This window comes from Aquarana catesbeiana, linkage group LG12, assembly GCF_042186555.1.
Source record: "Aquarana catesbeiana isolate 2022-GZ linkage group LG12, ASM4218655v1, whole genome shotgun sequence".
Classification (NCBI taxonomy): Eukaryota; Metazoa; Chordata; class Amphibia; order Anura; family Ranidae; genus Aquarana; species Aquarana catesbeiana.
This window is the reverse complement of record NC_133335.1, coordinates 212,767,480-212,785,536: the sequence shown is the minus strand read 5'-3', so window position 1 is coordinate 212,785,536 and position 18,057 is coordinate 212,767,480. Positions and strand designations below refer to the sequence as shown.

The following is an 18,057-nucleotide window of genomic DNA, read 5'->3' as shown; positions in this document are numbered from 1 at the left end:
TACAATGACAATTTTGTGGGGAAAAAAAAAAAATCTCAATTTTGCAAAGAATTGTGGGAAAAAAATACAACTTCAAATAACTCACCATGCCTCTAACTAAATACATTGAAATGTCTACTTTCCAAAAAGGGGTTATTTGGGGGGCATTTGTACTTTCCTGGCTTGTTAGGGTCTCAGGAAATGAGATAGGCCTCAGTACATCAGATGTGATAATTTTTTTATGATTTGCACCATAGCTTGTAGACTCTAAAACTTTCACACAGACCAAATAATTTCCACAAATTTTTGGTTATTTTTACCAAAGATATGTAGCAGTATAAATTGTGGCCAAAATTTATGAAGAAAAATTACGAATTTGCAAAATTTTATCACAGAAATTAGGAAAAATTTGTTTTTTTTCAAAATTTTCGGTCTTTTTTCATTTATAGCGCAAAAAATAAAAAACCCAGCGGTGATCAAATACCACCAAAATAAAGCTCTATTTGTATGAAAAAAAGGACAAAAAAATCATTTGGGTACAGTGTTGCATGACTGAGTAATTGTCATTCAAGGTGTGAGAGCACTGAAAGCTGAAAATTGGTCTGGATAGGAGGGGGGTTTAAGTGCCTAGTAAGCAAGTGGCTAAAGATATTTCAAGACCTCTCAGGTTTAGGCATTAATCTATCGAAATGTTCAGCTATGCCCATTAAAGAAGACATAAAGTCTTCTTGTTTAATTGTACCTACAGGTAAGCCTATAGTAAGGTGACACCGTTTACAGTATACGCCACCCCTGACGTCATCAGTGCATGCGTTCTGAAGGAACGGTTGTGCCGTATCTTCAGGGCCCTGTGCCATGACCGGTGGCTCCCCGGGAGCGACATCATCGTGGCATCGGCCAATCACAGCGCCGGAGCCCACTAACCCAAGAGATACACCAGGGAAGATGTCAGTTGTCTTAGCGGTGTGCGGGCGCTGCTGCAGGGCTTCGTTCTAATGCCGTGTACACACGGGCGGACTTTTCAGCATCAAAGGTCCGACGGTCTTTCCGATGGACTTTTGACGGAATTTTGATGGACTTCCGAACTAACGGATTGCCTACACACGATCATACCAAAGTCCGATGGATTCGTACGTGAGGACGTACGATCGGACTAAAATAAGGAAGTTGATAGCCAATAGCTGCCCTAGGGTCGGTTTTCGTCCGTCGGACTAGCATAAAGACGAACAGATTTTTCGACCGGACTCGAGTCCGTCGGAAAGATTTGAAACATGTTCCAAATCTAAAGTCCGTCTGATTTTCGACCAAAAAAGTCAGTTGCAGGTCCGATGAAGCCCACACACGGTCAAATTGTCCGACGGATTCGTCCCGTCGGACCATTCCGGTCGAAAAGTCATCCCGTGTGTACCCGGCATAAGGTAAGTATTTCATTATGAGCTAGTATGCACTGCATACTAGCTCATTATGCCTTGGTCTTAAAAGTTTTTTTTTATTTTTTTATTTTATCGGGTTTACAACCTCTTTATTCTCCCATCCTGGTTGAATACCTCTTTACAGGAGAGATTTTCATTCACTTGGAGCACTCAATCTTTCAGTTTTTTGGGTATTTACCTTACGCCATCTTACAAATCACTTTTTCAGACCAATTATCCAACACTTTTCACACATATTAAATATTTGTTAAGTTTGTGGTCATCATACCAACCACATTTCTTTCCTCGGTAGAGTGTCTGCAATCAAAATGGCTATATTGCCTAAATTATTATTTTATTTCAGAGCTGTTCCAAAGAGATATAAACAAATTATAAAAAACCCAAAAGTGGCAAGTCTCTCCTGCACAGACCTCAACCTTCAGGGGGTCTAGTCCTCCCTAATGTGTGGTCTTATTACCTAGCAGCAAGATTTACACAACTTGCCCAGTGGTTTGATTCAGATAGCTACATTCCATGGATCTCCTTTTAAAAATATTCCATTCTTTCCTTGAACCTAAGTGGTCTACTATGGTCCAAAAAATCCCCCCGCACGAGAAATTCATATTAACTATGGTCCCGTTACAAAGATAAGCTAAATTTGGCTTCCACCACTCCTTTGGCCTCATTTTTAGGTGATCCCCGTTTCACTTACACTCATGGAGATAGGAGTCCTTTTGCTACATAGCAGTTATATGGCCTTACCAATTTGGAATCCCTCACCAATAATAACAAATTTTGTTCATTTGCTCATTTGCAATCAAAATATAACTTACCATTAACAGAATTCACTCACTATACACAAAAAACTTATTTCTAAAACATTGTACTTTAACCCTTTATCCCCCCCCCCCCCTATTTTCAATTCAAATAGACTTGTATCTCATCTCCAAGAGATGAAGGTCTGATCTCTCGTTTATATTGCTACATAAACAAACTTCCTCTCCCTGAAAAATAAAAACCCATGCTTCAGTGGGAAGCAGATCTAGGCTGCTCCTTCTCAACTAAAGAACGGGACACCATGACTGATAACCTACGTAAGTGTACCTACTCAACATCTATTAGAGAAACACCCTTGAAATTGCATACAAGATGGTATATGACACCCCCCCCCCCCCCAATGATACACTCCGTTTACCCATCAGCATCTCCTTGCTGTTTCAGCTCTGACCAAGGAACCCTGGTACATATTTTTTGGAGTTGTAAATATTTGCAACCTCTATGGCCTCTAACTACAACAAAGATATCACAGCTAGCAGGGAAAATAATCCCCCAACTTCTCATCTGTCTTTTATTTACCTCCTATACCTGATATACCCACTTCTTGAATTAGATTATTACACACCCTTTTTAGTTCTATCAACTGGATGGGAGCTTATAATTGGCGCTCTACTCCTCTCCCATGGCCACAAGTATTAGCAAAAATGGAAATGATTAAACGATCCAAGCGCATCACACATTTAATGATTCAATGCAAATTCTCAATAAAAAAATGAGATCAATGGGACAAGTCATAGTACACTTTCCTGTATCCTTAAAATTTTATTTTCTGTTATAACCTTTATACTAAGGTCTCATGTACACATTTACGTGATAGTATATCACAAAAATGTTCTGCTTAAACTATCCATGTTCAATACATTTGGGTTTATTTTGTATACTGCTCTCATTCAATACCTCAAGGCCTCAGCCTTATTTTAATATATGCAATGTATTTTTGTTTTTGTACATATTTAAATTTCTATACATTTTTACGTGTTTTTGACCTTCCTGATAAAATTGTAAACAAAAAGAAAAAAAGTGTTACTAAACCCAAGAGCCTGCATTCACTTTATTTGGTCTCCCACAGTACACGGAACATGGAAATGCAATTATTTTAGTAAATATAAACTGCTAAATACCTTTTCTCAACAGCAGTATTTAGCAGTCTTGTGATGTCTATCAGTGTCTGGTTAAAGCTTGTAAGAGGAGTTTTCATTCTCCTCTGGCTGTCCTATGAAGCTGCATGACCCCTGCCCCCCTGTCTGGAGAGTGCTGATTGGCCCTGCGCTGATCACATTCACTCTCCCACCTAAAAAAAAAAAAAAAAAACCTCACCAAAACACACCAAACTGAGTATGCAGAGTGTTCCCAAGGCTATGTTCTATCAGCAGATGAAATGGGGACAGTAAAAGAAGGGGAGGATCAGTGAAGACAGGATCAAACAGCCTTTTTTACACAAAGTGGAGGATTAACCCCTTAGATTCCACAGTGAGTATAACAAGCATGCCTTACTGTATATACAGACTGATTTTACTGTTGTGGGGTTTAGTAACACTTTAACTGCAGCAGAGAAAATTCAGGTCTCCTGTCCCTCTAGATAGGGCCCTGCCCTGCGGCACCTAAATATGTTTTTTTTTTTCTATGTGCATAGCTGTTTACCTGTTCAGTTTTAAGTATAACGTATATTTTTAAATACAACTAATATAAATACATGAATTGTTTTTGATAGTGTCCTGTAATCTCATGCACAGAAAAACACAGAGAGGGTGAGGCAACAATATGAATCATTTGGAAGTTTATTTAAAGTGGAGTTCCACCCACTTTTACAACTCTTCAGCATCCCTCACTAAACTGTGCGCTGTAAATGAATTGGATATTTTTAAAAAAATTTTTCTCAGCACCTACTATATATCCGCTGTATTCATTTTTCACTTCCTCCTCCCTGGCCGCGACCCATCGCATCATTTCCTGTTTGCAATGCCTTCTGGGAAGGGGCGGCAACTTCCTCTGACACTGCCATTGCTATGGAAACCTGACCTGAAACCTATTACACTGCTTGTGCTGCACTAAGCATGTGCGAGATCTGCAAGGATGAGATCCAGGAAGAAATACAGTCTGGCTTCAGATGCCCACACTTAAGATGGCCACGGCCTGCTGTAAGTTTATAAAATAACAAACTACTGCTATAAACTAACAAAACAGACCTTAGTTTACAGACAAACTTTACTAGAATACATTAAGCTTGTGTATTATAGGGGTATTTTTATTTAAAAAAGTATAATTTCGTCCGGAACACCACTTTAAGTAGAATTTTTCATTTTTAGTGCAAGGGAGGGTTATAACACCTTATAGATTTTTTTGCCATCTGTGTCCTATTGCGGAGATTTCCCGTCACTTCCTGTCCCATAGCCAAACAGGAAGCGAGAGAAATTCCCATCAAATTAGGGAATTCCCTTGGGACCCAAGGTCGCCCAAACTAATGCCACCATTAGAAGATTTTCCCTCTTTTACATTTCTGGGGACAACCCAAAATTTGGGATTTTCTTTTACTTTCAATGATAATGGTAAACATGTCAAATAGAGAGGAGGAATCTCCTTAATGGGGGCACAGGCAACAAGAAAAACTGACAGGGGTTCTAATCTACCTCCCCTCTATCCAAAACTCCAAAAAAGTTATACTTTAACTTGTATAGAGATTCCAGTCTTATACTATGAACGCAATAACAGAAAAGTTGAGCGTAAGGATGACCTTACTAACGTATTGCTGCTCCCCAGTTTTCAAAGACCAAGCTTTGGAGGCAAGACTTCCATAGTTGTATAACCTACTGAATATACATAGGCGTGCGCACGGGGTGTGCCTGGGCATACCCAAATCACCCGTGCAGTGTTTGTGTAGCCCCATGTTGGCTGTCTCCCGAGATCTGCCTGCTGGGCTGCTGTGAAATGCTGCATCCAGATCCAAGCAATATGTACCCCGTGAGACAGTTTCGCATTGAGCCGATATTGGGGCTTGTAAGATCGGCTCAGTGTGACACTATCATGTATTGTAACTGAATGCAGGGAGAGATAGGAGCTGTCAGAATTTAGCGGTGATGTCGGGGGGGGGGGGGCGAGCAGCTATCAAACAACAGCCAATAGGATGGGGTCTGGGAGGGCCGTTACATGTATGTGGCTCTGCCCCTTTCTTAAGCAGCCCAATAATTGGCTGGTGTTCGATTGCTGCTCAGTCCCGCCCACCCCCGACATCATCGCTGAATTCTGACAGCTCCTCTCTCTCCCTGCAAGCAGTTACATTACATGACAGTGTCACACATCGAGTGGATCTTACAAGCCCCAAATATCTGCTCAATGTGACACCCCCCCTCCTCTGTCAGTTCTTCCAATCAGTGCCACCTGTCAGTGCTACATGTCAGTGTCAATCATTGCTACCTGTCAGTACCATTCAGTGAAAATCAGTGCTACCTGTCAGTGCCAATCAGTGCCACCTATCAGTGCCAGTGACAATCAGCGCTACCTGTCAGTGCCACCTATTAGTGCCAACCAATGCCACCTATCAGTGCCAATTAGTACTTACAATCAGTGCTGCCTATTAGTGCCAATCAGTGCAGCCTATCAGTGCCATTAGTGCTGCCAATCAGTGCCAATCAGGGCCGATCAGTGCTGCCTATCAGTCCCGCCCATCCGTGCCAATCAGTGCTGCCTATCAGTGCCACCAAGCAGTGCCCATCAGTGGCACCTATCAGTGCTGCCAATCAGTGCGGCCTATCAGTGCCCATCATGGCACTGAGTGCAGGGATGGGGAGATAAACTCAGACAGCCACATTGTCCATGGGGGGGGGTGGCCTGGTGAGGCATAACTGAAATCTGTTGATGTTTATTAATGACACATGTCGATCTTTAGTATATTAGGTAATCACCACACTACTATTTACAATAAACGACTGAAGGTAGAATTAAAAAGGTGTCAGTAAAAAGGCTTGTTGCTAAGCACTGTTATGTGTTCCCACACCACAAAAAAAAGTGTGTTGCTAACTTGCTAATCAATAACTTAATAATGGTGGAATCCTCTAATGTATGGAAATTTCAATAAACTTCAATATTACCACAATGTCAGTCTCTGTGATACGCAACTTCACATATAATACACATCACACTGAAAATAAGACATACTGTATAAAATTAAACTTAGCAAGTTTGATGGAAATACCTCCTATAGATATTTGCTATACAGATTAATTTCAAGTGCAACTTTTTTAGTTGAGGTTTTCACCGTTATAGCACTTTGGAACCTTTATTTTTTAGATTGTTACACTTAATTTTATATGTTTTAGTTACTATTATGATGTAAATTTTTGCAATTTTTTATATGTTTTAGTTACTATTATAATTAGAATTTTTGTAATTTTCCACCACCCTTGTTAAGGCCTTGTCTTTATGGACCTTGCTTTGTGCATCGGTGCGCAGTCATGTTGGAACAGGAAGGGGCCATCCTCAAACTGTTATCACAAAGTTGGGAGCATCAAATTGTCCAAAACGTCTTGGTATGCTGACGCCCTACCCTACAGACTAAGACAGTCAAGTTACATGTGAAGGCAGGCGTCACAATACTTTTGATAATATAGTGTGCGTGTATATATATATATATATATATATACATATTTATATTTATTACACACACGCCTGTGTTTGAGCTTTGGGTGCACAACCTAATGCAATAGGCTGCGCACGCCTATGTGTATATACTTATACTTGTAAAGCGTATTCCCGTTATGATTGGTATATCTAGCACACTAAATTTTCTCTGTGAAGATCAATTAGGTATTCCACAATGTAGTGGTTAGGAAGAAAAGGAGCACTAGGGAGGACATAACAGTCAGTGCCTTAAACGGCTTTAGAAGATCAAGTGGTTCTAGGTGGGCAGTGGCACAATAACAGAGACTGGGTGATCCACAATGAGCTTAAAAGCAACAGTAGTAGTAGCAGCAGCAGGAAGGTGTATACTGTACTTCTAAGCAGAAAGGTGGAAAAGGAGTGTGTGCAAGAACACTCTGCCTTTTGAATGACAACAGTTCAATCAGTCATAATTGTTACTTAGTAAAAAAAAAAAGGGCAGGAAATGTAAAATGAAGCTCAACGGTCAAAGTTCTGAAATAACAGTCTATACTGCATGCCTACCAGTCATACTCCTTAAACGAGTAACGAGAGACCGGGTCATGCCGAAGGGATGTGCCACAACTCTGGAACTGGTAAGCATTCTGTGGGATAACAGTACAGTACACAAAGAACTGAGAAGTGCCATTAAACAGAGTACATTGCCCAAAGGTCACATATCAGGATGTGTTAACCACAATTGCTGGGGGCGTACTTTGAGGCTAACTGACACAGTACACAAAGGTCTGGAAAGAGCCATAATGCAGAGTGCAATGTCCAAAGGTGACATGCCAGGTTTACTTTGTCACTTGCACAATCTTACTCACACAGAGAGCCATCAAAGTCTGGGTTACACCAGAGGCTTTATCGTGGCCCTGAAACTGGAGAGTGCTCTGCAGCTAACTGACACAGTATGCAAAGGTCTGGAAAGCACCAAAATGCCCTAAGGTCACATTCCAGGCTATCTTTGCCCCATGAATGGGCTTACTCAAAGAGTGTCTGAAGTTGTGCCATGACTCTGGACCTTGAGATGCCTCTGTGGCTAGCTAGCACAGGGCACGGAGGTCTGGAAATAGCCACAATGCAGAGCAAAGGGCCCAAAGGTCACAATCTAGGCTAATTCCGCAATATTTGGTCCAGTGGCTTCTAAAGCTATTGCTGTGGAAACACAGAGCTAGATAGCTGATGTATAGAGAATGACTCAAGGAGCATTATAAACATTTTGATTGAAGTGAAAAAAGCATCGGCAGAGTATCAAGCATGTTGACAGAAGAGAAAATTGGTGAAAAAAATATAGTAAGAGTTTTTTTTTTTCCCAGCACAGCTGAGGAAAAAGCATCCAACCTCCTAAGAAACTAAAAGCTGGAGCATTATGGTTGGAGGCAGGGTTATACAGGGGCTGGCTTAAAATGTTTTTTTGGCAGTGTTCCAACGTTCTGAAGTCAGCAGTGTAATCCACATGTCTAAGAATCTCTAAATGTATGTGTCCATCAACAGATAAAAAAAAAAAAAATAAAATAGACCATTAAACATTTATGTAGCAAAAGATTGAGGTTTCAATGCCTCAGCACTATAGCCATCATAATTGGTGTCAGCAGAAAGTGGATTTGCTTTACTTAACTTCATGATTTTATTAAATCTAAGCACTATGTCTTTCCTTTTTTTCTTTTGAGTATACCACCTGGGTTTATATACTGGGCTATCACACCAGCAGTGGAAGAGAGGGTGTGTTCAATTTCAGATATTCCTGGCTGTTTTAAAGGGTTAGTTCACCTTTACAATAAAACCATCTATGCAGATAAGGGGTGTCTGTAGATAAAAACAAACTGCAACTCTGACTAAAGTTGAACAGTGCCCTTGCTTTAGGTGTAGCCCATTTTTATTCCTCATGAAGCCTGACTAGAATACTCCCAGGATGTTGCCAGGACGTTGCTAAGTGAGGCCTAGTCATGCTCACCTCCACCATCACAGAATTGAGCTCCTTCTCTGATTCAAACCCCCTCACATGCTCTCTCTCTCCCTTGATGCAGTAGCTCTGAGCTCAGCATTTAAGAGCTTGCTCCTGTGATGGTGGCAGTGAGCAGTAAAGACAAGGCCTCACTTAGAAACATCCTAGCAAGCCTTTGGGAGTATTTCAGTCAGGCTCTATAAGGTGTGCAACCCTCTCTAAAGGAGACCTGTCTTTTTTACCTTTTTTGGTTTTAAGGTCCAACCGCTAAGGTGATAGTGTCATTGAACGTTTCTTTCACACATAACACAATGCACTACAGGAACGATTAATCTCTTAACCACTTCAGCCCCGGAAGGATTTACCCCCTTCCTGACCAGAGCACTTTTTCCAATTTGGCACTGCGTCGATTTAACTGCTAATTGCGCGGTCATGCAATGCTGTACCCAAACGAAATTTGCGTCCTTTTCTTCCCACAAATAGAGCTTTCTTTTGATGGTATTTGATCACCTCTGCCGTTTTTATTTTTTGCGCTATACACGGAAAAAGACCGAAAATTTTGAAAAAAAATGATATTTTCTACTTTTTGTTCTAAAAAAAATCCAATAAACTCAATTTTAGTCATACATTTAGGCCAAAATGTATTTGGCCACATGTCTTTGGTAAAAAAAATGTCAATAAGTGTATATTTATTGGTTTGCGCAAAAGTTATAGCGCCTACAAACTAGGGTACATTTTCTGGAATTTACACAGCCTTTAATTTATGACTGCCTATGTCGTTTCTTGAGGTGCTAAAATGGCAGGGCAGTACAAAACCCCCCCAAATGACCCCATTTTGGAAAGTAAACACCCCAAGGAAATTGCTGAGAGGCATGTTGAGCCCATTGAATATTCATTTTTTTTGTCCCAAGTGATTGAATAATGACAAAAAAAAAAAAAATTACAAAAAGTTGTCACTAAATGATATATTGCTCACACAGGCCATGGGCATATGTGGAATTGCACCCCAAAATACATTTAGCTGCTTCTCCTGAGTATGAGGATACCACATGTGTGGGACTTTTTGGGAGCCTAGCCGCATGCGGGGGCCCCGAAAACCAATCACTGCCTTCAGGATTTCTAAGGGCGTACATTTTTGATTTTACTCCTCACTACCTATCACAGTTTTGAAGGCCATAAAATGCCCAGATGGCACAACCCCCCCCCCAAATGACCCCATTTTGGAAAGTAGACACCCCAAGCTATTTGCTGAGAGGCATGTTGAGTCCATGGAATATTTTATATTTTGACACAAGTTGCGGGAAAGTGACAATTTATTTATTTATTTAATTTTTTTTTTGCACAAAGTTGTCACTAAATGATATATTGCTCACACAGGCCATGGGCATATGTGGAATTGCACCCCAAAATACATTTAGCTGCTTCTCCTGAGTATGAGGATACCACATGTGTGGGACTTTTTGGGAGCCTAGCCGCATACGGGGCCCAGAAAACCAATCACTGCCTTCAGGATTTCTAAGGGCGTACATTTTTGATTTTACTCCTCACTACCTATCACAGTTTTGAAGGCCATAAAATGCCCAGATGGCACAAACCCCCCCCCAAATGACCCCATTTTGGAAAGTAGACACCCCAAGCTATTTGCTGAGAGGCATGTTGAGTCCATGGAATATTTTATATTTTGACACAAGTTGCGGGAAAGTGACAATTTATTTATTTTTTTTTTTTTTTTGCACAAAGTTGTCACTAAATGATATATTGCTCACACAGGTCATGGGCATATGTGGAATTGCACCCCAAAATACATTCTGCTGCTTCTCTTGAGTACGGGGATACCACATGTGTGGGACTTTTTAGGAGCCTAGCCGCGTACGGGCCCCCGAAAACCAATCACCGCCTTCAGGATTTCTAAGGGTGTACATTTTTGATTTCACTCTTCACTGCCTATCACAGTTTCGGAGGTCATGGAATGCCCAGGTGGCACAAACCCCCCCCCAAATGACCCCATTTTGGAAAGTAGACACCCCAAGCTATTTGCTGAGAGGCATGGTGAGTATTTTGCAGCTCTCATTTGTTTTTGAAAATGAAGAAAGACAAAAAAAAAAATTTTTTTTTTCTTTTTTTAATTTTCAAAACTTTGTGACAACAAGTGAGGTCTGCAAAATACTCACTATACCGCTCAGCAAATAGCTTTGGGTGTCTACTTTCCAAAATGGGGTCATTTGGGGGGGTTTTGTGCCACCTGGGCATTCCATGGCCTCCGAGACTGTGATAGGCAGTGAAGAGTGAAATCAAAAATTTACGCCCTTAGAAAGCCTGAAGGCGGTGCTTGGTTTTCGGGGTCCCATACGCGGCTAGGCTCCCAAAAAGTCTCACACATGTGGTATCCCCGTACTCAGGAGAAGCAGCAGAATGTATTTTGGGGTGTAATTTCACATATTCCCATGGCATGTTTGAGCAATATATCATTTAGTGACAACTTTGTGCAAAAAAAAAAAAAAAATTTGTCTCTTTCCCGCAACTTGTGTCACAATATAAAATATTCCATGGACTCGACATGCCTCTCAGCAAATAGCTTGGGGTGTCTACTTTCCAAAATGGGGTCATTTGGGGGGGGTTTGAACTGTCCTGGCATTTTATGCACAACATTTAGAAGCTTATGTCACACATCACCCACTCTTCTAACCACTTGAAGACAAAGCCCTTTCTGACACTTTTTGATTATGAAAAAATTATTTTTTTTTGCAAGAAAATTACTTTGAACCCCCACACATTATATATTTTTTTAAAGCAAATGCCCTACAGATTAAAATGGTGGGTGTTTCATTTTTTTTTTTCACACAGTATTTGCGCAGCGATTTTTCAAACGCATTTTTTGGGGAAAAAAACACACTTTTTTACATTTTAATGCACTAAAACACACTATATTGCCCAAATGTTTGATGAAATAAAAAAGATGATCTTAGGCCGAGTACATGGATACCAAACATGACATGCTTTACAATTGCGCACAAACGTGCAGTGGCAACAAAATAAATACATTTTTAAAAGCCTTTAAAAGCCTTTACAGGTTACCACTTTAGATTTACAGAGGAGGTCTACTGCTAAAATTACTGCCCTCGATCTGACCGTCGCGGTGATACCTCACATGCATGGTGCAATTGCTGTTTACATTTGACGCCAGACCGACGCTTGCGTTTGCCTTAGCGCGAGAGCAGGGGGGACAGGGGTGCTTTTTTTTTTTTTTTTTTTTTTTTCTTTTTTTCTTTATTATTTTTTTGCTTTTTTATCTTATTTTAAAACTGTTCCTTTCATTTTTTTTTTTTTTTTAATCATTTTTATTGTTATCTCAGGGAATGTAAATATCCCCTATGATAGCAATAGGTAGTGACAGGTACTCTTTTTTGAAAAAATTGGGGTCTATTAGACCCTAGATTTCTACTCTGCCCTCAAAGCATCTGACCACACCAAGATCGGTGTGATAAAATGCTTCCCCAATTTCCCAATGGCGCTATTTACATCCGGCGAAATCTAAGTCATAAAATGCTCGTAGCTTCCGGTTTCTTAGGCCATAGAGATGTTTGGAGCCACTCTGGTCTCTGATCAGCTCTATGGTCAGCTGGCTGAATCACCGGCTGCATTCTCAGGTTCCCTGTTGAGACAGGAGAGCCAGAGAAAAACACGGAAGACGGTGGGGGGGGGGCATTCTCTCCCACTGCTTGTAAAAGCAGTCTAGAGGCTAATTAGCCGCTAGGATTGCTTTTACATGAAAGCCGACCGCTGGCTGAAAAGAATGATACCAAGATGATACCTAAACCTGCAAGCATCATTCTGGTATAACCACTCAAAGTCGTGAATGGTGTACCTGAAGACAAAAAAATGGTTAACAATAAAGCACAGTAAACGGTAAAGTATAAAAAATTGCATACCTGAAAAGCAAACATGATAAAACATAACAATAAAACATTGCAGAATAGAATACAGTAAAAAAGAGCAGAACAATAGAGAGAATAGAGAGAGAGAGAATAGAGAGAGAACAATAAAACGACAACTATTATTTTTTATTTAATATTTTTGTTTGTGTTTTTTTTTTTTTTTTTTTTACACTTTTTTTGTAACTGTAACTTTTATAACTGTAACCGGTTCCAGGTTCGGGTCTCTCAAAATGCGATGGCATCTTGGGAGACCCTGTGAAAGTGTGTCCTAGTCTGTGCAATGCTGTACCCTACGCTAATACTCAACTAGTGAATGGTAGCGTTCAAAACATTCACCAATGCAAAGACCAGGATTGACAGGAGGGACAATAATAGCGGGTGTCACGCCTATATCCGCGTTTGCTGCAGACACAACATCTTTTTTGGGGGGGTTCGTTGGGTAGGGGTACTCGGGAGGACATAAAAATGCCTCTCATGCAGCCGACTGCATTTGGTTGGGGATGTGAATGGGGGAAGTACGGGCGCTGCAGAAGTGGTGGGTTCCCAATTAGGATTGGCGAATGCAGCAGGAAGGGCATTATGGGCACGACGGGTCAGTGTTTGTCTTTTTGGTGGCAGCGGGACACTATTTGTGCTTGCCACCTCACCAGCTTGAACTGCACTTATGGGACTCGCCACGTCACCAAGTGTTACTGCAGTGCTGGTTTGACTACGACCGGGGTGTACTAGGCCGCTGGCGCTTGCCAGTTCACCAAAACGCTACCAAAAAAACTGTTAGCGATCGCAGGGATCAGGCCTGACTCTGCGAACGCTGCAGTTATGCGTTTAGTGTTTTGTAAGTGACAGTGATCGATTGATACTGCACTTGGGTGGGCTGGGCCAGGCGGAGGGGCAAAACGCAGGTGCTAGCAGGTATCTGGGCTGATCCCACTAACACTGCGTTTTTGGGAACCCTAAACTGCTGGGGACGCCAGTATAGATCTGATCGGATCAGATATTGATCAGTTCAGATACTATACCACTAAGGGAGGTGTACGGTGCGTGCGTGGGTGTTAGCGCGACCGGCGCTAACCTGACGCTGCCTGGGGCTGGTGCTTGCCAGTTCACCAAAACGCTACCAAAAAAACTGTTAGCGATCGCAGGGATCAGGCCTGACTCTGCGAACGCTGCAGTTATGCGTTTAGTGTTTTGTAAGTGACAGTGATCGATCGATACTGCACTTGGGTGGGCTGGGCTGGGCCGGGCGGAGGGGCAAAACGCTGGTGCTAGCAGGTATCTGGGCTGATCCCGCTAACACTGCGTTTTTGGGAACCCTAAACTGCTGGGGAAGCTAGTATAGATCTGAACGCATCAGATATTGATGCGATCAGATACTATACCACTAAGGGAGGCGTATGCTGCGTGCGTGGGTGTTAGCGGTACTGGCGCTAATCTGATGCTGCCTGGGGCGACGCATATCACCGCCGGGCGATCAGGGGGCTAAACCTTTATTCGGTAATAAACGGCGGGTGCCCTGACACTATAAAAAATAAACGAACTAACCAGCGTCACCCGTAACGGTTATACGGTGATCAGTGGTGAAAGGGTTAACTAGGGGGCAATCAAGGGGTTAAAACATTTATTAGATAGTATATGGGGGTCCATGTCGCTATAAAATGCTGACGGCGAACCTAAATATTTACGTCCCTAACTAGCGTCACCAGCGACACTAATACAGCGATCAGAAAAATGATCGCTTAGCGACACTGGTGACGGGGGGTGATCAAGGGGTTAAAACTTTATTAGGGGGGGTTAGGGGGGTATCCTAGACCTAAAGGGGGCCTAACACTCACTGCCCTAACACTGTAACTGTCACAAACTGACACCAATACAGTAATCAGAAAAAAAAAAAAAAAAAACCTGCTTGGTGTCAGTTTGTGACGGGGGGGGGGTGATTGGGGGGGGATCGGGGGGGGATCGGGGTGTTTTGTGTGCCTGGCATGTTCTACTGTGTGTGTAGTGTTGGTGCACTCACATACCTGTCTTCTCTCCTCGGGCCGGAACGGAAATTACCGAGGCGAGGAGAGATGACATAATTTCCTCTGCCTCTGTGTACACTACAGAGGCAGGGAAATGATCCCATTGGCTGAGAGCGATCGCGAGGGGGGGGCCACGAATGGATGACCTCCCCCTCACCACCGATCGCCGGGGGAGATCTGCCGACCGCCGCAGGCACCGGGGGGGGGGGTCCGATCAGACCCCCCACCCGCGGGCAGGCAAGGACGTACCTGTAAGTCCTTTTGCCTGCCCGTGCCGCTCTGTCGACGTACATCGTCGTGCGGCGGTCGGCAAGTGGTTAATGGATTTTGAAAGTGGACTTATTAATTTAATCGATTTCAAATGTTCAAATATTGCACCTGATTTGAGTATCTTTTTGCTTGTTGAAATTTCGAAAGATAATTTTACTATTTTTTTATATTTTACACATTTATCACAAAATTGTTGAGCGTAGTATAATTTAGTTTAAGAATTCTGGGATTTACACATTTATTCACACTATTGCTTTAACACACTTATCTTAATAATTTGTAATTTATTTTTACCAGCATTCTAAAATGTTTAATGCATCCCATAGAATACTTTATTACCACTATTGCCATATATCACAGAGAAAACAAGTCCACTTACTACAGAGGGCTTGCGGAAACGGTCTGCTCTTGCCTTGAAATAAGCCTCATCAAATGACGAGTGGCTGCCCTTCAGTTTTTCAGAGAGGTTTCGATAGAGGCGCTTGGCGGCATTGGGTGAAGAGGGCGCAGTGATTTTTTTGGACTGGGTAAGTTGTAGATTTTGCATCTGTTGGGTCATCCTCACCCTTCAAATCCTAAATAAAAAAATAAAATATATATTACAAGGAAATTCTGGCTTGTATTATGTGCTTCTAAAACAATACAAATGAACATACTGATACCTGCTAAATGTAGCTAAAACCCTGTTCACACTTATGTGATATAGCACATGTTGAGGCAGGTGCATAAAGTAACATACAAGATGAACTACACTACAGGGAGGTATCTGTATTCTTGTCTGTTGCTTTCAAGCTATTTGTGCAAGCAAACAATAAAATGCAGTCTTGCTAAAACAATAGATGAAAATAAAGAGTATTTTAAGAAGCTATGGCACCTCCTTTCAAAGGGATCAATCTTACCAGATGCAGTTAAAACACATTTTAACCTGCAGTGCATTCAAGTGTGTTGTAATGTTTTTTTTCAGAGGCACTGCCACAAAAGTTCTCTCTTCAAATGACTGCCCATATAAGAGGAAACTATACCCATAACAACTTGCTTCTTGCTGGAGTCTGCCATTTTGCTGAAGCCCAGAGCCCACAAACAGCAGTGAATCAAAGTGGAACTAAACACATCGATTTAAAGTTTTCAAACAGTCAACCGTTACATTCCTGGAATGCTGGGATTGCTAACTGTCACATTTGCTTATTTTCAACCAAACTGTCAAACCATCAAATGGTCATAACTCATAACATGTGCAGCACCACGACAGTTGCAGTTTAAACAGAAGCAGCGTCCTTGGCTGTAAAGGATAGGAGGGTTTAATTCTGCTTTAAAGCTGTCAGCAGATAAGCCTCTACAAATTCAACAGTGCCTAGAAATGGAGAGCAACTGAGCATTTGCAGAGCAGGGTGAAACAGTGTATTACTGTATTTTAAACAGACACTTATTTTTAATGTTATTATACCTGCAAAATGGGCCAGCCTGAAGTGATCTAGCAGGATTTCATTTTCTGACTGAAGTTCCACTTTAACTGTATGGGGAACTCTAGGCCAGAAAACCTAAAGCTAAACTCCAGTCAAACAGCTAAATACACAGCTTAAATTAAATATATGGTAGTTGTTTTACCTGGCAGATGGTTTGTATTTGTATTTAATGCTGAGATTTGCCCAATCTGGCAGAGCAGGGGGCCTGATTTTTCTCTGCTTTCCTTTAGGCTCCTTTCACACTGGTGGAGTCCACCAGTGGATCCACCCGCTCAGAAGGGGATCTGTCTGCTGATCCCCCGCTAAGCAGGTGGATGACAGGTCTGATACAGAGCAGACACGGACACAGCGCACTGTCCTCTATGGGCTGTCGGATGGAAATGGACCGCTTTTCAGTTTCCATCCGACTGTCATCTGATCCAATCCACCGTTCATCTGTTTTTTGAGGACAGAACCAGATTGACATCCGTCCCTCTATCTATTTACTGTATTTTGTTGCATACTGGCATTGCAAGTCTCTGAATAGCTAATATTGAATACATAACACGTTCAAACTTGGTGAGCTTGGTTTCTCACGGCTCAGTGAGATACTTTGATTTTCTTGCATGAAAAAGAGTCATGACACTTTATTAAATATCTTTTTTTCCCCACTTGATTTGTTGGTTATATTTATTCTTCAATATATATTTGCAAAAGCCAAAAAACTGACATGGTTTGTGCTCAAACAACACAAACTACACTCAGTTTCAACTAGAACCTTCTATAATCCGACTGTTTTGATATCCCAATAAGATCTATGAAAATTAGAATGTGTGTGGGCATTTCACAATATTGTGTGACATAAAAAAAATTGCAACAACCAACATTTGTTTCTCCAGGGCCCTTGCTTTCAGAAAATATATAATGTTTGGGGTTTCAGGTAACTATCTAGTAAAAAAAAAATGCAGATTTTTACATGAATGTGAGAAGTGTCAGAATTGGCTTGGGTAGCAAGTGGTTAAAAACAAATCAAAAAGAACTTGTCAGGATAGAAATATGGGAGCTGTCACTGGCAACTTGTTTATGAAGAAAGATGAAAAGAATATTTCAAGACTGCCATGCCCATCCTTCTATCACTTCATGGGGAATTGTTAAACCTTAAAAATGTCATTACCAGGAGCCTTAAGTTAATCAGTGGCATCACAATTATGTCCAATCATGTCCTTCGATCCTCAAGACTAGCCACAGACACTTTCCAAGAGTATCATCACTAACTGTACAATAAACCCCCTCGAGACATTATATAGACAGAAATGTAATGAGGTCCTTTCTTCTTAATCTGTACCCACTGTGAACAGTCACAAACTGGTCAAAAAAAAACAAACAACAAAAATACATATTCCTATAGTAATTGCCAAGGTTATCAGGGGTAAACAGAACAAAAGTTGCAGACCTAAAATGCTAGGCCTCAGCTGTTGTTCTAGTTAATGCTCAAAAAATGCAGAACATTTTGAACATTCTTCAGCTTAATTGCTTCAATATGAAGCTCAAAGGAGCCCAAGTTTTGCCATCTTCTAGGAGATC

General features: G+C 41.5%; 1 protein-coding gene across 1 annotated transcript in view; it reads right to left on the bottom strand.

Moving 5' to 3' along the window:
- ANKFN1 (ankyrin repeat and fibronectin type III domain containing 1) overlaps nucleotides 1-18,057 on the bottom strand; it is a 602,151-nt gene that overhangs the window by 519,878 nt on the left and 64,216 nt on the right. Inside the window, exon 2 of the mRNA XM_073606641.1 lies at nucleotides 15,411-15,606. Coding sequence (XP_073462742.1) covers nucleotides 15,411-15,590 — 180 coding nt within the window. The 5' untranslated portion in view covers nucleotides 15,591-15,606. The remainder of the gene's footprint in view (nucleotides 1-15,410; nucleotides 15,607-18,057) is intronic.